The 20,728-nt window shown below is 55.4% G+C and overlaps 2 protein-coding genes and 1 long non-coding RNA gene across 5 annotated transcripts; 2 read left to right on the plus strand and 1 right to left on the minus strand.

Annotated features, from left to right (window-relative positions):
* The first annotated feature begins 6,955 nt into the window (after positions 1 to 6,955).
* OGFOD2 (2-oxoglutarate and iron dependent oxygenase domain containing 2) lies at positions 6,956 to 13,575 on the plus strand. Of its 2 annotated transcripts, XM_026114696.2 has the most exons (7): positions 6,956 to 7,276; positions 7,440 to 7,496; positions 8,824 to 8,934; positions 9,908 to 10,007; positions 11,160 to 11,284; positions 11,788 to 12,045; positions 12,882 to 13,575. In XM_026114696.2, exons 1-7 carry the CDS (start codon positions 6,971 to 6,973, stop codon positions 13,155 to 13,157), a joined length of 1,233 nt encoding a protein of 410 aa, XP_025970481.2. In that variant the 5' UTR covers positions 6,956 to 6,970; the 3' UTR covers positions 13,158 to 13,575. The 2 variants fall into 2 exon arrangements, with proteins under 2 accessions (XP_025970481.2, XP_064378076.1); XM_064522006.1 differs by lacking the exon at positions 7,440 to 7,496.
* Positions 12,530 to 15,297, minus strand: LOC135330197 (uncharacterized). Its single transcript, XR_010392036.1, has 2 exons — positions 15,232 to 15,297; positions 12,530 to 13,526 (listed from the first exon to the last, which is right to left on the minus strand). It is a non-coding gene; the product is annotated as an uncharacterized LOC135330197 (long non-coding RNA).
* Positions 15,161 to 19,891, plus strand: ARL6IP4 (ADP ribosylation factor like GTPase 6 interacting protein 4). Of its 2 annotated transcripts, none has more exons than XM_026114698.2 (6): positions 15,161 to 15,218; positions 15,714 to 15,909; positions 16,166 to 16,501; positions 16,960 to 17,077; positions 18,792 to 18,861; positions 19,031 to 19,891. In XM_026114698.2, exons 2-6 carry the CDS (start codon positions 15,726 to 15,728, stop codon positions 19,085 to 19,087), a joined length of 765 nt encoding a protein of 254 aa, XP_025970483.2. In that variant the 5' UTR covers positions 15,161 to 15,218; positions 15,714 to 15,725; the 3' UTR covers positions 19,088 to 19,891. The 2 variants fall into 2 exon arrangements, with proteins under 2 accessions (XP_025970483.2, XP_025970482.2); XM_026114697.2 differs by lacking the exon at positions 15,161 to 15,218 and adding an exon at positions 15,251 to 15,371.
* The last annotated feature ends 837 nt before the right edge of the window (positions 19,892 to 20,728 follow it).

Genomic DNA, 20,728 nt, shown 5'->3' on the forward strand with positions numbered 1-20,728 from the left:
AACTGGCCTTTCTTCAGCTTCTTCAGGGAAGTGGCAGCGTTGCTCCCAAACATGTTGTCTTCCACTTTGAAGGGAAGAGAGGGGAGGCCTCGGCTTTTCCTTTTCGTACTCTTCCGCTCCTGCTTGTAAGCTGTGGCCATGTTGGCAATCACCTGTAAAGCAGATTGCTCGGGTTGGGCCTTGAGATGCTGCTTAAAATTTAGCTCGCCCCTGTCTCACGTGAGCTCAGCTACCGAGAGCCCCCACGGCAACAGAGCTATGGGGCAGCCGAGCTTCCTAAGACGTTGTGCCAACAAGCGCCAGCCCAGCTGCTTCACCTCGGGCAGAGCAGGGACTAGACAAGGTGTGACCCAGCCCCCTTGTCACCAAGAACGCACGAGACCTTACATAAAGAAATGGTGCTTTCACCTCTGTGCTCAGAAGACCTGCTAGCTCTCCATCGGCAGAGGGCAGAAGGGGATCTAGGCTGGACTAACACTGGGCCAGGGAAGCTTTTAACTTCTCTCGTTAATTATGACTCCTGCTCCTGCCCTGACCGCGGCCTGTCAGCGGGTGAGTGACGGAGAGCCAAATGCCAGAGGAGCCCTTACGGACAGGAGGGGATGCTTCAGCGTTGCCTGACAGAGTTCCTGCTGCCCTGTCACCATGCGTACCTCCATTTCACAAAAGGGGAATCCGAGCTAGGAGCTTGGGCTGCCAAGAGGAGAAGCTGGGAATAGATCCCACATGTTCAGCTCCCAGGCCTCCTCCCTCCCGCCCAGTTTTACTACAAAAGTCCGGGTGGGATCAGAGACCGCTACATCTCCCTGTCTGTCAAAGAAGTGACTGAGCAAACAAAGGCACCTGAGCCTTGTCCAGCACTTTTTGGCATGCAGATCTCCAAGCACTTTACAAGGGACATCAAGGTCATTTTTCAAGTCAGGAAACCAAGATAAAGAGAGACAAAATAATTTGCCCAAGGTCACCGTGCACATTAGAGGCACAGTCAGGAACTGAGCGCTGCTGGCCTTGCTTCCGTAATCCAGCACTGCACCGCAAGGCTGCTGGTCTTCACTGTAGCCCCAACCTCCCCAGCTTCCCTCCTCCAACTTTGGAGCAGGGTTACGTTTAACAGTCCTTCTAACATGGTAGGTCCCCCAGGGCTTCTTTTGTCCTGTCTAGTAAAGGACTGATTTGAGACGCAGATTACGAGGCAGAATCCTGGGCAGGCTGAGACACAGCTCTCATTAGCCTTGACGAGGTAAGCTAATATCTGGCATTTCCTCACCCAGCTCTGAACTGCAGCACCCCCAGCTTCCCGAGGGAACCTGGTGGTGCCAGCCCAGCACTTGAGAGGGTCCGGCTACATCCTTGCTGCGCTTGGCACATATCGACATGCCACTGCCCACCTCTCCTCTCTAGCCAGGCCGGCGGAGTCTCAGGCACCGCTTCCCTGGCTTCCACCTCTCTTTCCCAGCCAGACGTGCGCCTCAGGCGCTTGCAGTGTTGGGCCTCCCTGCCACCCTCCACTTTGGGTTGAGCCCATCAGCCACCTTCCACATCTGACAGCAGGAGGGACACCTGCGAGATGGCCCCGCTCCATCTGGACAGTCGGGGCCAAGGGCCGTCTCTGCGTGCACGAGCAGGCTTTGCTTTCACATGATACTTGTGTGGTCAAATCCCTCCTGGGTGGCTCTTACACGGCCTGCTGCAAGGGACACTGTGGGAAGCTCAGAGGCTTGCAAAATGATCTCAAAGCACTGCAAGACTTACAATTTCTTTCACCGCGTTCTGCTGCTCCTGAACTGCGGCTGTGAACGGCGGGAGGCTGTCTGCCTTACCGGAGCCAGCCCCTTGCTCTTTAGAGTCCTTGACAAAATCCACCTGCAAGGTACAGATATCTGGGTGTTACTTAGTAGCTCTGGCAGTGACAAACCTCCTACACGACTCTCCTTTATCAAGAAGTTACCTCGGATGACAGGCACACGTATCGGTTGAACATGAGGAAGAAGGGGGTGTACTTTGTGACAGAGTTGACTGAGGTGCGGAAGTCGAAGAGCACGGGATCGAGGTGGGCATCCCATTCACCGGGCTTCTCGTTCACCACGTTGCAGATGGAGGATTTGAGCAGCTCGGCGCCGCGGTCATCCAGGCCCGCGCAGTCTGCAGGGTCTGCCGGGGTGAGGATCTGCGAGATGTTCCAGCGCTCGCATAAGTGCCGGCTGACCTGCGAAGGCAGGGGGACACGTCCACCGAGGAACAGGGTGGCTTTGCAGCACAGCAGCAGTCAGCTAACAGCCTCCGCAGCGGAGCGGCACTGCCCAGGCCCAGGAGATGCTGCTCAGCAGTGAGCTGCACCGGTGGCTATCACGAAGAGCAGCAGTTAGGAACAGGTTTGGGAGCCCATCTTCTATGTACTTTTAAGTGCCTTAAGACAGCAGGCTCTGGCACTGACACATCAGGGACAGCTAGAAACACCAGGTCAGAACCGAAACTCTTGTGCCTTCTTGCTACAGATCCTTGAATGATGTTAAGTAGGCAGGTAGTGGCATGTGGTTAAGTCCCCTTCTCTAAGCTACATGGTTACAGGGAGGGGACTCCACACTACTTCTAATGAAACACACCGAGCCGAAATCCTCCTGAAGGCCTGAGAACGCTACAGGAGTGGGAGGAAGGTCTTGGGGTACACCAAGCTCCCCAGGAACCTCAAAGCCTGACAAAAGGTTTTGCAACAACTACCTCTGTGTCTGAGGCTTTTCCCAGTGCTGGGAAACTGGGCTAATCCCAGGGTAGGGCAGGAAGCTCACAGACATCTCACAGGACCCATCCTGCAGAGCAGAGGCTGCTCTGGAGGTGTGGCTGGAGGATTTGCACAACAGAACCACCTCTTCCCAATCCCTAACGCGGTGAAAGCACTGGCAAGTCATCTCCTGCTTGCCACAGGGCTGGCGCGGGGAGAAGGCGGCATCAGCCCCTAGCACCCTGCACATGGCATGCTGTGGCTCTGCCTCTGGGACCCGCTGCCTGAAAGAAGATGCTCAAGGTCCTGTGGCTTTTCCTGGGCCATCCAGCACCTGACTCACCTCCTCGCAGAAGTCCCAGCTCTGACTGGCGTAAATGTTCTTGGATGCTCCAAATCTGAAGAAGAAGCAGAGGACACACAAACAGCTTTCCCTCAGTCTCAGGGCAGAGTGGGAAGAGTTCATGCCTCATGGAAAAGGGGATGGAAAGGGGCAAGGGCCCTCCAAGGGAGCTCAGTGCTGAAGAAGCAGGCACGACCTCAGCTCCCTGAGAGCAGAGAGGGGTCTGCTGGCTCTACCTGTTCCAAAATAGCCACGCCTATTTGCTTCTGAATGATAAGGCAGCAGGAGAAAACAAGCACAGTGTCTTGCTCTGAATGCAAATCTCTACTGACCACAGGCATTTTCCACAATGTTCAGTGGTGACATGTACCACGTGAGTGCAAAATAAAAACTTTCTGGCAGGCAACAGGGGATGGTTTAAAGCTTCTGCGTAGAACTGGGGCATCAACTCTCTTGGCCTTGGAGCTACTCAGAGAACTACTTCTGTGTTTTTCTCCCCACCCCTAAAAACAAGAGGGTAACAGGTTCTTCTCAGATGCTTTGTGAAGAGCAACTGAGAGGCATTGCATAGGCTGGCCTGTAGAAGGGAGAGTTCCGGCTCTTGCAGGGAACCATCTTGCGGACATGGAGTATTTCTGCAACACCCGTCCCAGGCTCCCTGTCTCTTTGCAGAGGTACAATGCAACCAGCAACAGAAGAGCCCACCTGTAAAAAATTGTAGCCAGGGCTTTAGCTGCTGCTAAAGGATCTTTCTTTTGCAGAGGAACAGCTTCAATCCACTTAGTGAAGTAGTCAGTCACAGTGAGGACATGCGTATTGCTCTGGCTTGTCTCAGGAAAAGGGCCTGCATAAACAGTCATCAAGAAAAATCAATACGATGCCGTAATATCACCCAAATGAGGAAGGTAATAACCCAGCCCAGCAAAATGATCACTGCAAAAAGGAAAGCAACCACAATCCTGCTCTGCAATGTCATTTGGCCAGTACATTTCCGTGACATTTGTCAGCAAAAATACACCCATCGCAGTCCCAATTCTGGGCAGCAACGCACGCCCACGACTCCCATTATACGTAGCGAGGAAGCAGAGCCAGCCGCATGGATCAGGTTGCACCTCAGTAGGCTGCTGAGGCCTCCTTGGCGCTTCTTCGTCATAGACATAGGCAGCTTTCGCTCACAGGCTGCCTTAGGTCTGCCATGCTTCCTGACGGCTGGCGTGGAAGCCTCGAAGAGCCCGTTTGTCAGGCACAAACGCTCACCGTGAATGTCTAATCCTAGCACTTCCCAGGGAGATTCCACTTTGACAGGCCTTGCTTTCCGCGATACGTTCTTGTTGTGCTCTGCATTTTGGCATGTTTCACACATTTTGATCTGGAAGGGGAAAAAAAAAATCACATTAAAAGACTTAAAAATATGCTGACAAATTCTGTCAGATTCAGCCTGGACGGGTTATGAATGGATGAGTGGGGAATTACACTTGAGCCTCTTCCCTGTACCCAGTAAGAACAGAGGGAAATGAGAAAAATGGGACAGAACGCAATAGGTCGACACAGCCCACCTTTGACAAAACTCACCTGACAGCTTTCTCTGACACAATAACCAATTTTTTCAATGTGTCCTACAGCTAAGACATTTTTCATCCTGCTTTTTGTCAAACAGTTAGTGTGTTTTAACACTCAGTGTGTTTTAACACTCAGGCTGGAGCTGAATTAGTGAGGGAACTCTGGGAAAGGCTAAACTATCTAAAGGAAAGGAAACAAGTCACAGGAGGAAAAATACCAACAAAGAGATTAAGAGGTTAAAGAGCAGACACTAGTAGACCCTGGAGGCTAAGTTCTGGGATGGAACTTGCAGATTATCTTAATAACCTTAACACAAAAAGAAGAAGTACAAAGGTGAAATTTATTGATGACAAAAATAGGGAAGTGTGATCACACGATGCAGCTAAGAACAGGACAAAGAACAGTTTTACGAAGTGACACACGTGAGGACCAAACAACACACGGCTGCTACTAGCTAGAAAACCATCAGCCCTGAGGTGCTGGAAGGGCGAGGGCTGCTTGGACCACGCAATGTGACCACCCTTCTTCAAACCACGCTGTGTTGCAGAGCCCTGCTGCAGGGGACCTTTGGCAATACAACAGATGAGGCAGAAGCAGCCAAAGAGAGCTGGTGGAAACACCGAGCTCCTCCTCCCACTACGACAGTCCAGGAAAGTGAGAAGCTCTGGCAGAAATTCAGCGTGTCCAAAGCTAGACCCAACCACGCTAGTCTGAAACAATCCCCCGCTCCCCCGCTGGCCAAGGCTGCCCTGCGTGAGGAGGCCTACCTGCGCGGGTTTCCTGATGCTCAGGGGAAAGCCATCCAATCTATCCAGCTGCCTCAGGCCGCTCCAACAGTTTCACCTGCAGAGTTACTTAGTGCGTGGCTTCAAAGCAACAGGCACTAGAAACGACATCATCCCTGCATTAGGGCTCTCTAAGCTGCTCATTTGGGACTCCTGCCTGAACATCCTGGGAAAAACTTCTGACATTGACACTGTCAGTGCTCTGAACTTACCCAGTCCACAACATCCTTCACAATCCCCAGCCAGTAGTACCGGCTCTGAATCCTGTGCACGGTCTTCTTCTGGCCCAGGTGGTTCCCGATTTCAGTGAAATGGCTTTCCAGGAAGACTTGCCGCCTCCGTTCAGGATCCACAATCACCTCGCGCTTTTCCTCCTTCTTGGGTCCCACATAGTAGAGGCAGCCACCTGCAGAGGGGAGAGGGTGGTCAACCGAGCTATTGCTCCGCGGCACACCACTGGGCTCCAGCCACTCTGGAGAAGTTTATCTAAAACAACACGCTCTCACAGGCACCTCAGCTATTCAGTCCCAAGTAAGGGGCCATTTTCCACAGTGGGGAAAACAGGTGAGAGGCAACAAACCGGGACCATTGCCTTGGGAGCTTCTGTAGTACCTCTGGAGAAGCAGCTAAATGTGAATTATCCCCAAATAAACCCAAGGACCTCTTACCTGCACCCAGGGATGTGCAAAACCCTCTGGTGCAATAAGGCCAGAGGCCAGTTATGGCCTACCCTGCTAGGCGTGGCGTTACTCCGGCTCACTGCGATCACCAGGCTGTGCACCAACGGCACAAGCAGGGACCGAGGGAGGCAGCGGGTACCAGCAAGGCACCTCCCAGGGCTCCCCCTCAGAGAGGGCGAAGCAGCCCCGCGCTGCGCGTGGCGGGGAGAGGGGGAGGGTCCCCGTCCCCACAGGCACCTGCTGTCACGTCGGGGGTGCGTGGGGGTGTCCCTGTCCCTAGGCACCCCCGCGCTGGGGCTCCCCACACGTCTCTGCCCTCTGCCCGAGCCCCCTCCGCCCGCCCGGGCCCCGCGCTGCCCCCGCGGCAGGCCCCGGCCGGGCCGCTGCGCCGCCACACGCGGGCCCCCACCGTCGACGACGAATTTCTGCGCGTAGCGCTTGAGGTTCTTCCTCTTGATGGAGCAGAAGCTGGGCGGGAAGCAGCCCTCGGCCAGCAGGCGGTAGATGTCCTCGAACTTGCTGCTGGGGCCGCACGACTCGGCCGCCACCACCACCTCCTCCTCGGCCACCTGCAGCGCCGAGTCCATGGCCAGCATGGGCCGGGCTGCCCCCCCCCGCGCGCGCGCCCCCGCGCCCGCCCGCCCAACGGCCGCTTGACGGCGCGCGCCCAACGGCCGCCCACGCGCGCGCGCCCAAGCCCAGACCTGGAGGGCGGGGAGAGGGGCGTGGCCGCGGCGCCCGCGACGTCAGCAGGGGGCGTGGCCGTGGCGCTCAGGGACCGTCTGCGAATATCGCGGCGCGGCCGCCGCCGCACCGGGCAGGCCCCCCCGCGGTGACGCCGTCCTCGCCGCGGGGCAAGCGCAAGTCCTTAAAGTTACCACAAATGCATGAAAATTGGAGAAAAGAGACACGTTTCAAGCCCCCGCGTTTGCTCATCCCGTTAGGAATTTGCCGACGCCCCCTTGCTGGGGCCGGCACGGCCGGAAGCGGCGCGCGGCGCTCCCCGGGGGAGCCTTTCCGCAGCCGGACCGGCGCCGCGCGCTGCCGCTGGCGTCCGGCGGGAAACATGTCCGCGGCCCGTCCGTTCCTGGCCTGCGCCTGCTTCTTCTCGGACAACGTGTTCGTGGGGCGCTATGGGCTGCACGTCCGGTACCGGGACGAGCGGCAGCTCCGCCGCGACCACGGGCGGGTAACGAGGGCAGGGCGGGGGGAGGCGCGCGGGCCGCCGCCCGGCACCCCAGAGCCGGGCCGGGGCCGCAGGGCCCAGGCTGGAAACGGCCTGAACTCGCGTAGTTCGTACGGGCGCGTTTGCGAGGCGGGAGGCGGCTCGTGACGGGGCGCGTCCGTTACAGGCGCTGAGGGAGCGCGGCTGCAGGAGCGACGAGGACTTCCGAGCGGTGCTGACGGAGGTAACGGCGGTTCTGCCCATTCGTCCCTGCGGAGCGGGCCGGGCCCTCGCTTTTCGGTGCCTTTTCCCTCAGCGAGTTGCAGCGGGGCAGCTCTGGGGAGGGGAGAGGGTCTGCCCCTCCCTGGGAGCAGAGAGGCGAACCTCTCCTCCGGGATTCCCTCTGAGCAGCTCCCTCTGTGTATATGGAGTGTTTACACCTACCCTGGACTGAACTCGACACTTTTTGGGGCTGGTAGTTTGCGTGACCACTCGAGAGCCAAGGTGACTTGCCAAAGCCAGAGACAGGCACTGGGCCAGGCTCCCCCTGCTTCTTCCGGATACAAATCCTGTGCTGGAGAGGGACCAAAGACAAAAATTCCATGCTGGCGCCTGAATCCAGGGCTGGATGTCATCAGGAAGGCACATGCTGACAACGTGCTGAACGCCAATGCTGTAATTCAGCACATTATGATAATGCACTCCTGCACCACTCCCTGCTCCGTTTTAGTCATTTGGCTCCCAGCTGTTTTCCAGTTCTTCTCCCATCCCCTCTTTTGTGAGCCACTTTTAAAGAGTGCCTTGAGATGGCAGCTTTTACCCAGGAATGCTGCAGAGTTCAGGTGAGGTCTGCCAAGGAAGGCAGCACTGCCTCAGGCACGCAGCAGGAGCTCCCCCCAGGGCACTCTGACAGGAGGGAGGCAGGGGGCTGTGTTACTCAGCTGCCTGGCTTTCCAGGCCTAGGACAGAGATCTGACACAGAACCTGCTCCAGTTTCACTCCTCTTTTTTTTTTTTTTTTTTTTTTTGCTAGGGAATGTTAAAATTAATCTCACAAGGCTTTATTAAATAGGAAGAACTGCATGAATCAGCTCTTACTACAGCCATTTCCTCTGAAATGACAGATTGGCCTGTCCCCACAACACTTAGTAGTAATCCCTTCATGTCAAGTTCTTTCTCCCTGCTAGTGAGTGTCTTCGTTTTGGACAATGATTATATTGCCAGAACATGAGCCAGACTCTTGAAGTGTAAGCTGGCAATTCATGGGGCGTCAGAATGCTTGAAAGGGTCAAAACCTCACAGCTCCACTTGACACATCCATGGAAAGACTTCAGAGTCATTTTTTAAGAGATTCTTGGTGGGAGTGTGTCTTAAATCTCTCTTAGGCATTTGACTTTGCAGAGCTTTATTATACTTGTCTTGACTACAGAAAAGCAAAGGCACACAAGCTCTGTCTCCTGGAGGTGCCCTGAACAAAAATAGCTGGCTTAAATCACCGAGCAAGTTCCTGGAATTGTTTTAGGTGCAGCCAGCCTTTGCTCGTCTAACAAGATGCCCTGTTGTTTATTCCAGGTTGAGGCAGAAGTGCAGAGAAGAAAACAGTTAATTCATCAGTCAGTGGAACGGAAAGCCATCATTTCACAGTGTTACAAACCAAAACACCCAGAAGTGTACGTTCTGCAGGTAGGCAGTACGTATGGAATCTGTCTTGCACCCAAGGAATTGCTAGAAAGTTTGTTTTTGCAATAGGAAGCCGCCTTCTCCTCAGTATCGTTCACAGTTCTGGACTGATTTAAAAGCAAAATGACTGTCACAGCCTAGCATATTCTCCAGGCAAGATTCTGCCTGGTTTACAGCCAGATAAGGGAAATTATTTATTAAAGCTGCCCCAGCCTGGGAACTGGGCTCAGAAAACCATGGGTAATTTAGGCCTAAAGCCTCACCACAGCAACCAGGGTGAGTGGAGTCTCAGGAACAACCAAAGGAAATCAGCATTTAGGAGCTTAACATAGCCAAGTTCCTGGTATCAGCCGAGGGGCGGCAGCAGGCTGCTTGCATGTGTACACCCCAGATGGCTGCAAGCTAGCCTTCCTTGTTGTGGGCTGCTCTGAACTCAATTTCGGTATGTTTGCAAGACCAGAGACTTCCCAGCTGGGTAATTACCACAGATCAGCAGTGGCACGCAGAGAAGTTCTCACAGACTTATGGCTCCACAATGCTCTAGTAGCAAGTTCTGCTGTTGTCCATCACAGTTTTGTGGGGAAGCATCCACAGCAGAGCCTAACCACTCTGTTGTGCCTAGGCCATGACAAAATGCTAACTCTATTAAGAATGACTTTGCACTTACCTGCTACGTGCCCATAATGCCAGCCAGGCTCTTTTCCCATCGTGCCAAGGATAAATCTGGCCAGTTATACTTAGAAACACCCATGAATGCAAGCAAGCAGCAGCTTACCTAAACCACCCCAAAAACCACAAGTAACATTCTGCATTTCCTGTCATTATAAATAACCCAAGTAGGGCCATCAGCCTTGGTCCCTAGACTCTACATAGTTTCCCATGGCTGTCTGAAAGCCTGTTTCCTTGTTGGGTTGTAAAAGCCTGCATGAGCTAATTGTTTTTCTGTGTATTTTTATCATCCTCCTCTTGACGCAAGGATTCATTCCTGGCCCCAGAGTTTCTAGAAATTGTGAGATACTGCACATCACCAGATGCTCATCTCGATGGCCTGCTGCACTACACTGAGTCCTTCGCAGGTAAAGGAAACAACCCGTCAGCAGCAATGAACTCCCAGTGTGACACTGCAGCTTCGGTGATGACAGCTATTTTCAAGCCCTGTCTTGAATATGAGTTCTGATACACAACCAAAACAAGCAGGATGTTATTTTTCTGCCTGATAAGAGTCTCTGGAGAGGCAGTAGTGTGCAGCAGCTACACTCTGGATGAGATCCTGTTTTCTGGTTTTCCAGCCCCAGTCTGCTGATGTCTCACCAGAGACATCTACCTGCAGCAGGGCTGCGGTTTTGGTTGTATCATGAGCTCACAAAAAAAGCCTACTGAAGGAGCCTTATTAGCCTGGGGGCTTGGTTTTCCCTCCCTAAGTGCTTTACTGTTTCAGACAATCTCCTTTGGTTAGTCAGAACTGGAGTATTTTCAGTCTAGATTTCAGTCTTTTTAAAAGAGATCTTGGTTTTCTGTTTCCCTGGTGACATCCATGAAGCTCTTTCCCTACAAGAAACACTATAAAAATGTAGAGGGGAAGCTGCTGCAAAGTTGTCCCCTTTTCTCAAGGCAGCAAGGGAGGGGAGGGAGGACAGGCATGTATTTTCAGGGCTCCCGGTGGTTATTTGTCCAAGGAATGGTTGCCAGGCATACAGTCTTTTCATGCAGTCTTTATTTAAGCTCTTCTATCCTTAATACTGAGCCCTCTCCCCCCCATACAGACCTGTGGGGCCCTACCCTGAAAGGCCACACACAAAACGGCCCTCCCGGAAGGCTGACACCGGGCAAGTGAATCCCCCCATCCCCTAAATGACCTTGACTCCCATTCATCCACAAGGCTGTGTTTGGACTGCCTGGGATGAACTGTTGATGCAGTATCCTCCCTCCAGAGCTTGTGGACCCTCTTGAGGCATTTCCTTGGCACCTACAGCAGGCATTTAAATCAGTGCCCGGTCTTCTGACTGGATGGGAAAGCCAGGAAGCAAAGGGCTGGTATGGACAACAGATACATCCCAGAACCTGTCCCAGGAACGGTGCCAGCCCTTCGAGCAGCCTGAGCACAAGGTGAAGCGTGCGGGTGCTGCATTCTCACAGATATCAGCACTATCTACATAGGCAGTGTGACAGCCAGGTCCTTTTTTTCCTGTTGTTCTCCCCACTGAGCAGTATCTCCCTCCTTCTGACAGATAAGAGGATCTATCGACTCCCGGTGTTCACAGAGGAGTTCTGCCAAGCCTTTGTTGAAGAGCTGGAAACCTTTGAGCAGTCGGACATGCCCAAAGGCAGGCCCAACACAATGAATAACTATGGGGTAGGAGTCACTGGCTCTTGTTCTTTTTTAGGGGAAGTGTTCATGAGCAGCCTCTGTTTACCTCCTTTCTTCACATACCTTCCCTCCAAAACATGCATATTTGAGTACAGCATAATTTGAGTATAGCCTCCTTCCAAGTGAAAGGGCTGAGGATATGTGTATTACTTGTCCAGAGACAAAAGGACAGGGCAAAGCAGGGAAGGGGGATGGGAGCTGATATCTCAGAGCAAAGAGCATGTTGTACTTAAGCAATACCCTTTTAAATCAAGGACTGTTTTTAAATGAACACTCCACTTTTGATCTTACTCACTGTCTATTCACCATCACTTTCCACCTTTACCCCCATTCCTTTGTGTGTAGCTGGAGCCTTTGCTCTTCAGTTTTTCATCTGAGCAAGTAGCAGGGTTGAAGAATAAGACACAGCTCTGCAGCAGCGCGGGTGAAGCAGCAGATGCAGCCTAGTTGCTGGTCAGCTGTTCCCATCTCCTCTCTCTTTGGGACAGGTTTTGCTAAATGAGCTTGGGATGGACGAAACCTTCATCACACCCCTGCGTGAAAAATATTTGCAGCCCATAACGGCACTGCTCTATCCTGACTTGGGGGGTGCTTGTCTGGACAGCCACAAAGCCTTTGTGGTCAAGTACTCGCTACACGAAGATCTGGATTTGAGCTCTCACTATGACAATGCAGAAGTCACCTTAAATGTTTCACTGGGAAAAGAGTTCACAGAAGGCAACTTGTACTTTGGGGATTTCCGCCAGGTACTGAGCATCTTCCTAATTTGCACCCTGATCCTATTCCCTGCCACCCTCCCCAGTTTCAAACGTGTAACTGTTTCAGGAAGCTGCAAGTAGTTGTGTTAAAAGGAGTGTTATTAATTAAACTCTTAGAATTAGAACAATTAGAATTATTTTTTCTTCGACTGCAGCTTAGATTTCTGTCTAGAGAAGCCTGTAGATAGAATGAATAGGGAGCTGCCAGTAAGAAAAGTTAGCCAACTTCTACCTAATCTAAAACAAAACCCCAAAAAATTATTCACTTCTGACAGTCAAAACCACTCTGCCCTCTCCCCCTCTTTCTTTAAATGCAGAGATTATACATGAACCTTTTCTGCTACAGAAAAAGTTCTCAACAGTTACACTAATTGCAGCCAATTCAAAAAGATGATGTAGACAACTATCACAGCAGAAACTGGAGTGAAAGAAACCAACCCATCTTCCAAAGCTAAAATAATGAGCCCGGGGGTGGAGAGAGAGAAACAAAAGGCATTTAAATCTGTGGCCCCTATTCCCAGGGGAATCCTGGCAAGAGAGGGGTAATAACACCGATACACCAATAAACCAGCTTTTTTGACTGAAACACTGTGTTTAAATTCCCTCTGGACCCGGTACTGGCTATGTCTTTCCTGCAAACAGTGGTACTGAACTGCTGCCAAGTCCCCGCAGAAGTGACTGCATTTCAGAGCTGCAGTGTCTTCTCCATTTCATTTGCTGAGTGCTGTGGGTGAAAAGGTGGCAAGTGAAAATTGCAACTGCTTGAGCATTGTCCTGCCAATGACCTCCCGATGTAATGCTGTATCTGCCTCCCTCCATTCCAGGATCCCACCCCTGTGCCAAAGTACATAGAGATCGAACATGTGGGAACCCAAGGGCTGTTACACCGAGGAGGGCACATCCATGGGGCACTTCCCATTGCCTCCGGGGAACGCTGGAACCTCATTATTTGGATGAGATCATCTGCCATCCGCAACCAGCTTTGCCCCATGTGCAACAAGAAGCCTGTCCTGGTGGAAGCGGAGGGGTTTGGAGACGGGTTCACGGAGACCCTTGAAGACGATGTGCCTGAGACTGTGAATCTCTGCTCTTTGTGGTAGCAGGTGGCAGGGTATGGTTTCTCCAGACCGAACTGGCTAAAGTTGCTTTCCAACCTCTCACACCATGTGAATGGATGCTTTGATGGATTCATCAGTCCTGTAACAAGTAGCTGTCACCTGGGCAAACACCACAAAACCAGTCCTGCTGGGGTTAGGGAAGCCAGCTGCTTGGCAGCCGAAGAGCTGGTGCCTGGGCTCGCCTGGGCTTGCACTGAGCCTCAGGCACTGCAGAGTGTTCGGAAGAGGTAGAAAGCCTTAACACTTTGATTCACTGCAGAGGCTGTGTAAATATTTTCAGGTATACAAGAAAGACCAAAGCTGCCTGGCTTTTGTGAAGACCTCTGTGCCAACAGCAGCATGTGGGTCCCTCTGTAAATGGAAAAGAATCATACAATAAAGTCTACTATTACTGCTCCTCTCCTGTTTGCAGGGACTCCTGTCCTCTTCCAGATGAAAGGGAAGAGCCTTTTGTTGCTAGACGGCAACAAGGTTGCTGGAGCTTTACCTAGTCCAGGCTCAGAAACATTTGTCAAGAGTAATATAGGGAGCGCTGCTCCCACAGGGTGGTGGGGAGCATCTCTCAGGGACTCTACCAGCTCTTTTTGAGCAGACATTTCCCTTTCGGAGATGCCATGAATCTCAACTGAACAAGCAGAAATCGGCTTTAGGGACAAAGCTCTGGGAGCTGCCTCTTACATAACATAACAAAACTTTCCAGAGCAAGGCAAGAGCATACAGTCTTAGCCCAAGTGGTTAATTCCCTTCCTTTAGGTACATGAACAGGTGGAAACATAGATTAACCATCTCAGCCTGGGCACAGCAGGCCTGCAGCTCCTGAATTTGGCACTGAGGTCCCTTGGTGACTAATGCATTAAGAGGATCACGTGTTCTCTCCGTCCCACTGCTAGCTAGTCGAGGGCATGAAATCAGAGCTTCCGATGGAAGACTCATCTATAAAACAAATTAGACGCCAGGTATCTTTTGATTTGGCTTCTGCATTTGGCTCTGTAAAAATTAATTGCGTATATTTGATATACACATACTCCAGTACATGTCTAGGGGGCTCTTTTAATTCATTTATTCAACTCCAGTAATTACGGTGTATGGACTTAGCATAACCAATGATTTTGAAAGGCTGGATGTGAGCAGTGCCAGTATAATTACCACAAAGAGTGCTGATCTTAAGCTTCCCAGCAGATCTGCTGTAATTTTGGCTGGAGATGCCATTAGCATACAGTGCTGATTAGCTTTTCATTTGCAAAACTCATTAAAATTGCATCTTGGGAAGGGAAGTGTCCATTATATTTGTGCACTGAACCCCACAATCAGCACCAAAGGGCTTTTTTTCCCCCCTGCTTTCCATATCAGGCAAACCAATCATGAAGTCTTAATTTCCTTCAGCAGGAAATGTTAGCATTTTCGATTTGCATCTGAATGAGGTCAAGAAAATTAAGTTCGTGAAAGAGAAATATCATCCCAAGCCGCCTTTTGTCCAGCAGCTGGGTGCAGCAAAGCCCAGCTACGAACAGCTCCGCAGGCCAAGCCCTGGGATGTACCAGTATCTCCTCATTCAAGAGCAGGGGCAGCAGGCCAGGGCAGCAGCTCGTGTTCCCATCCCTCGCTCACTTACGACCTCACTTTGCAACTCGCACTTCAGCTTCCCTCTTTGTAAAACTGGGATAACGCTTAACGTGCCCTCAGCAGAGTCAGGCTCAGGCTAAGCTCACCGGTGCTTTTAAAGCAAAGTCACGGTCTGGCGCTGCCCGACGCGACCTGGACTCGCGCGGGGAGGTCAGAGACGGCGGCCGTGGACGGTCAGCCGGAGAGGGGCTTCCTCGTGCCCGGAGGAGAGCCCGCCCAAGCGGGGTGACCTCGGCACAGCGGGGAGCCTCTCCCGTCGGAGCTCTTCCCGGGGGGTTTCAGGCCGGGTCCGGCCCGGCCCGCGCCTCCCAGAGCCGCCGAAAGGCCGCGGAGGGCGCCGCCAGCGCCGCCCCGGAACCAACGCGCGCGGCCGCTGCTGCCCGCCCGGCGGCCGGAAGCGACAGGTCCCCCGGAGCCGCGGTGAGTCCCTTACCTGCGCCGGGAGACGGGGCGGGAGCGGGGCGCGCATGCGCGCTGTGGCGACACCTCAGGGCGGGCCGGAGGCGGCGGGGTGGGCAGGGCTCTTAAAGGGGCAGCGCACCTTGCGCCGGGCTCTTAAAGGGGCAGCGCACGGTACGTTCGGTTCTTAAAGGGCCCCCGCTTAGCTGGGCCGGGCCCGCGCAGGGCCAGCACCCCCGCGCGGGGCCCTCGCCGCGGGAGCGGGCGGCCGAGCCCCGTACCCTGCGCCCTCGAGCCAGGCCGGCGGCAGCAGCTGCCCCCCGCGCAGACCCCCGCTCGCCCACCACCAACGTCCCCCCGAGCGGCGGAGTCCCAGAAACCTCCCCGCGCCTCCCTGACCGGCTTCTTTTATCAATTTTTATTTTCTGATTGACATTTCCCTTCTGGAAGCGAATCCCCCCGGGGCCGGGCGCTTTCGCGTGGCGGCTGACGGAGACGCGTGCCCTGTCCCCGCAGGGCCGAGGCGCCATGGCTCGCAGCCGGAAGCGGTCCCGGAGCAGGAGCCGAAGCAGCTCCCGGAGCCGGCGGGAGAGGAAGGAGAAGAGGAGGAGGAGAAGCAGCAGGGACTCGCCGCGGGGCAGCCGCTCTCCCGCGAGGACACGGAGCTCCGGGTCCCGCCGGCGCGGGTCGAGCTCGGCGTCGGCTCGGCGAGGTGGGGGCTGCGAGCCCCCCGTTGCCCACGTCACCCGGGGGCAGACGCCCAGCGAGGGCCCCGGGGAGGAAAGAGAGGGGATCCCTGCTTTCATCTGGTGCCATCTCAACACCGGGGGGGTCCCCCGGGCATTTAGGGGTGTCATTACTCAAGCAGGAGGGACAGCAGGCTGGGGGAGCGGGGCCGCGTGCAACGCAGAGGGTGGCCGGCGTCTCTGCTGCTGCCGGGCCGCTCAACCTCTTCTCGTGTGTTGCAGAAAGGAAGAAAGAAGGAAAGGCCAAGAAGAAGAGGAAGGTGAGCACGTCGTCTTCTGGGACATCCTCCTCCTCCTCCAGCTCCTCCTCATCGTCGACGTCCTCCAGCTCCTCTTCCGACGACTCCAGCGACAGTGACGCCAAACCAAAGAAGAGGCGGCACAGCAAAAAGAAACAGGTGAAACAGAAAGACAAAAAGAGGAAGAAGAAAAGGATAAAAAAGAAACTGAAAAAGAAGTCGAAGGAGAGGGCCAAGGAGGAGCGAGCCAAGGGGGAAGCGGTGCCTGGCCCCTCGCTGGAGCAGTGGCAGAAGGAGGCACTGGCGGACTCCGGGCCAGGTGATACCGCGGGTCCCTCCTGCTCGCGCTAGGGCAGAAAAGCCTCCACCATTTATGGGCTCCGCGGGAGGTGTCCGGGGGTTGCAGGGCTGTGTACGGAGAGAAACCCCTGACTTCCCTCCCTCCCATGTACCTTGGCCTTCTTCAAGCCACACTGAGCAAACGTAAGGAGCCACATTCACAGATTAATTTTTTAAGTATTTAGCTCTAGTTTATAAATGCAAGCTGGGAATGAAGAGGCCAAACGAAAGGACGTGGGCAGCAGTAGCAAACTGGCAAAGCTGGTGCCACCTCTGAGGACATGGAGCTGACGTTGCTCTGCCTGGTTTATTGTGGCTCCTCGAGTGCTGCTGGGGTCAGGGCCGTGTCCGTGGCTGTTTGGCGCGGAGGTGGCTGAGCCCCTCGGGTGGGCGCTGGCCCCGCGAGCTCAGTTCTTACTAACAACTCACTCATTTCAGTTTTGACAGACGAGCAAAAATCCCGAATCCAGGCGATGAAGCCGATGACGAAGGAAGAATGGGACGCGAGGCAGAGCGTCATAAGGAGAGTTGTGGATCCCGAAACGGGCAGAACCAGGTAGGGTCCCCTGGGGCAGAGGCCATTGCCTGCTGGAGGCAGCTTGTCCGTCCCCACTTGCATCGGGTGGGGGGTCCTGGAGGTCACACACGGAGCCGGATCCCCTGCAGCAGCGAGGGCCTGAGCCGGTCCCTCGCAGGTCCTGTCCTGTCAGACCTAGCGTAACCTCCTGAGAAGTGACATGTTTAACACCGAATTGTCAAACTGTGCTGGGGCGCCGTGCAGGGAGCTCCGTGCTGGCCGGCTGCTCCCCCAGGGCTCACCACCCCAAAGAGCTCCGTGCTCCGGACAAAACCAGGCAAACCATTGCCACCAGGAGCCTAGCTGTGGTTTCCAGGGGCTGCTGGGCAGGGGAGCGTGGTGAAAGGCAGGCTGGCTGTGGCAGGGAGCTGGGCGATCCGCAGGCACCCAGTGCCTGGCCAGCTCCCCTGGGACCTGTCACCCTCAGCAGGAGCGCTGGGCCGTTCACCCTCGGCTCTTGTTCCCTTGTGGGAATGACACCCACCAGGGCAGTGTGGTCCAGAAAGGCCAGAGTTGGCATTAAAAGATCTGTTTGGCTTCGCTTAGGAGAGCTGCCAAGGGGCGAGAAGGGCTGAGGTTTATAGGCAGGGTGAAGTGGCTGCCATGTCCGGCGGTGGCCTGCTCCTGCCGGGTGCTGAGGCCACGGGGCACAGCACCAAGTGCTCGCGGTGCGCATTAGAGCCACTGGGCGTAGGGACAACCGGGGCCTCTGACAGCAACCAGGGGGCAAAGCGGAGACGCGCCTGGCTCCTCCTTGCACTGCTGCACTTGGCTTTCAGACCCTAAACCCGCCGGTCCCAGCCGCCCACACGCTCGGCCCCAGGATGCCCCTCGTGCCTGTGGGGCGGGAGCGAACACTTCCCCTGGGGTTACAGTCAAACTGAAGCTCGTTTAGCTACCAAACAGAAATGACCCAGTTTTTAATAAACTGCATCCTCCCGGCAAGGGGAAAACATCACGCTGAAGAGAATTGGGTATGACAAGTCCAGCCTTAAAATAGCAGGCAGCCTGCGGGGCTGGGGGAGGTGTGCGGCAGAGGTCACGTCCCTGCGAGGCACCTTGCGCAGGCCATTAAATCCCCGTCGTCCCCACCCCGGCACAGCCGGGGATTCGCTGGGCGAGGTGCTCCCCAGTGCAGCCAGCTTTCAGGCCCCAGCTACCTCCTGTTTCCGAGTAGCTCTGCGGTTTCCTGGGCAGCCAGGACCAGACCCAAACTTGGTTAAAAAGGGTCGGGTTTTTTTGATTTTTTGTTTCTTTTCTTGGTAGGGTTTGGTGAGCTGTCCTTGCCAGCAGAGCCCCTGCAGCCTGGCAGGGGACACTGTTACCGTGGGCATTTTCTCCACGGCTGTGCTGGCATTAATCCCAGCAGCAGCCTAATGGAAAAGCCCAGGGTGCTAGCTCAGCTTCGTTTGGCCAAAAAAATTTACGCACCTAGTACAGCTTCAGGGAGTGGGCGGTCAGCGAGCTTGCACGGAGTCACCTGCGTGCTCGCGTGCCTGGCGGTGCCGGAGCGGCTCGGGAGCAAGCTGGTGCGCTGGATTTTGTTTTCTGCCCCCCCACCCCATCTGCCCAGTGCCTGAGCTGGGGCAGGAGCAGCAGCCGGGAGAAGCAGGGAGGGGGGCAGCAGCTCTGCGGTGGGGAAACCGCGGCCAATGCTGGCACGAGCCCTCACAGCCCCGCGTGTCTCTTCCAGGCTCATTAAGGGAGACGGAGAAGTGTTGGAAGAAATCGTCAGCAAAGAGCGACACAAGGAGATCAACAAGGTAGGGGGACATGGCAGCTGCGGGGGGGGGTAAAGCCACGGTCCTGCCTCTCGGGGGACCCCCGGGCGGCTCTGCCGGCAGAGCTGAGCCCCGACGGGCGCCCATGGGCCTTCGGCCTCGCGAAGGCAGCACCGGCCAGGTGCGAGCGCATCTCTCCGTCCCTTCACAGCAGGCCACCCGAGGGGACGGGCTGGCCTTCCAGGTGCGCACGGGCATGCTGCAGTGACGGCGCCGGCCCCGGCCAGGCCCATCCCGCCCGCCGGACTGGACACCGCTGGGCTCCTCCACGCTGATGAGCTGGACCCAGGCGGGCAGCGGCACGCTGGGACGCCATCCTGCAGGCAGCCTCCCTCTGCTCTGTAAGTTATCGACGGGGAGGAGAGACTTTAACAGCTCCCCTCCCTCTGCGCTGCGCCTCAGGATCCCGCCCCGCGGGCAGGATGCGTGCCGGAGAGGGGCCGAAACACGGAGCTGGCTGCCACACCTGCCCTCCAGGGCCTGCTGGTGGCCGCGGCCCGGCTGGATCTGGCTCTGCCTTGGGCTCATCCGGCTGCTTTTCGGGTTTGTCGGCCCATGTGCGCTCGCCCTCGTGGTTCAGAGGAGCAGCCGTGCTCTGCGCCGGCCACGAAGCCGCCATGCGCCACCTCCCCCCGGGACTGGTGGGCCCGAACCACCGCGAGCTTTATCCAGCCTCCTCCCGTGGGGCTGGGAGCGCCGGCCACCGCGCAGCACCGGGCGGGCAGGTCTCACTGCATGGCCGCCTGCCTCGCTTGACACTCCCGCACGCGCCCAGCACCCTTCCCTTGCCGCCTTCTCGGGGGCCCGTGGCCACGGCAGCTGAGAGGCAAATGGTTGTCGTTTCCACCCGCCATTGCAAAATCCTAAGTCTAGAAAATGTTATAAAGGGGAGGAAAAAAAGGGGAAACTGGTGGTGGTTAAAGGACAAGTGTCCTGCAGGACTGGTCTGCACAGAGGGTCTCCAGGGTCTGTTTGTTGTTGTAACTAACTCCATTAAACTGGCTCCTGCTCATGTCTGGGGTTTCGTGACTTTGTGGCGCCTCCCGAATAAGCAGGCAGAGAGCGGCCTTCCCACGTCTTTAATCGGCGTCACGCACAACGGCACCGTACACAAAGCACACCCAGGCGCGGGGACGACGCACGGACAGCGGGGAGGAGAAGGAAGGCGCGCAGAAGGTCCGTCACACGCGAGCGCGGCGGTGGCACGGGCTGCCGCTTGGCCAAGGCCGCGCGCCGGCCCCCAGCACCCTGCGGCATGCCCACCGGCAGCTCCCTCCACCCCTCCGGTACCCCAAAGCAATTTTTTATAAATAAAAGCTAACTAACATCACTGAATATAAAACTGACAGTCAAGGATATCAAGAGGCAGAGGGTGCTGAGGGCACACGGGGGCCGTAAGGCTTCCAGCACTACGAGGAGCTGCAGCAACCGGCGGCGCTACCTGAAGAAGGGGCCGCTGCAGCAAGCGGGGCGGCCGCCGGCCCAGCGGCAGGGCGGTCGCTGCCCTCCGGCCGCTCTCGGCTCGCGCCTCGGACACTGTAAACGTTTTTGGTATTTGAATTTTGCCTCATCTGACTGAGCGAGCGAGCAAAACCAGGAAAACAACGGGACGTGAATGCACAGGGTCTTTTCTGGTTTTCTTTTGGAAAAGGCTTTAAAGGGACAGCGTCAGGTAAGAAGTCTGGCCCAATACTGCAACACAAAAAGCAGCTTTTTATATTAAAAAAAGAAAAATCTGAGCTTCACAGAAGAGCTTGATTCCCATGGAAACAATTGGGGAAAGAAAACCAAATCCAGAAAGCCCGAGGGAGCCCGGGCGGTGCAGTGCGTGCGGTAGCGGCCTCACGCG

Source organism: Dromaius novaehollandiae, chromosome 17 (assembly GCF_036370855.1).
Source record: "Dromaius novaehollandiae isolate bDroNov1 chromosome 17, bDroNov1.hap1, whole genome shotgun sequence".
NCBI classification, from domain to species: domain Eukaryota; kingdom Metazoa; phylum Chordata; class Aves; order Casuariiformes; family Dromaiidae; genus Dromaius; species Dromaius novaehollandiae.

What these genes read in the sequence shown, in the direction of transcription:
- OGFOD2 (XM_026114696.2), top strand. Translation starts at nt 6,971, where the DNA reads ATGCATGAAAATTGGAGAAAAGAGACACGTTTCAAGCCCCCGCGTTTG. An exon ending in CTACACTGAGTCCTTCGCAG is followed by an intron (nt 10,008 to 11,159) that starts GTAAAGGAAACA and finishes TCCTTCTGACAG; the next exon opens with ATAAGAGGATCTATCGACTC. An exon ending in ACACAATGAATAACTATGGG is followed by an intron (nt 11,285 to 11,787) that starts GTAGGAGTCACT and finishes TCTTTGGGACAG; the next exon opens with GTTTTGCTAAATGAGCTTGG.
- ARL6IP4 (XM_026114698.2), top strand. Translation starts at nt 15,726, where the DNA reads ATGGCTCGCAGCCGGAAGCGGTCCCGGAGCAGGAGCCGAAGCAGCTCC. An exon ending in CTCGGCGTCGGCTCGGCGAG is followed by an intron (nt 15,910 to 16,165) that starts GTGGGGGCTGCG and finishes CGTGTGTTGCAG; the next exon opens with AAAGGAAGAAAGAAGGAAAG. An exon ending in ACTGGCGGACTCCGGGCCAG is followed by an intron (nt 16,502 to 16,959) that starts GTGATACCGCGG and finishes CACTCATTTCAG; the next exon opens with TTTTGACAGACGAGCAAAAA.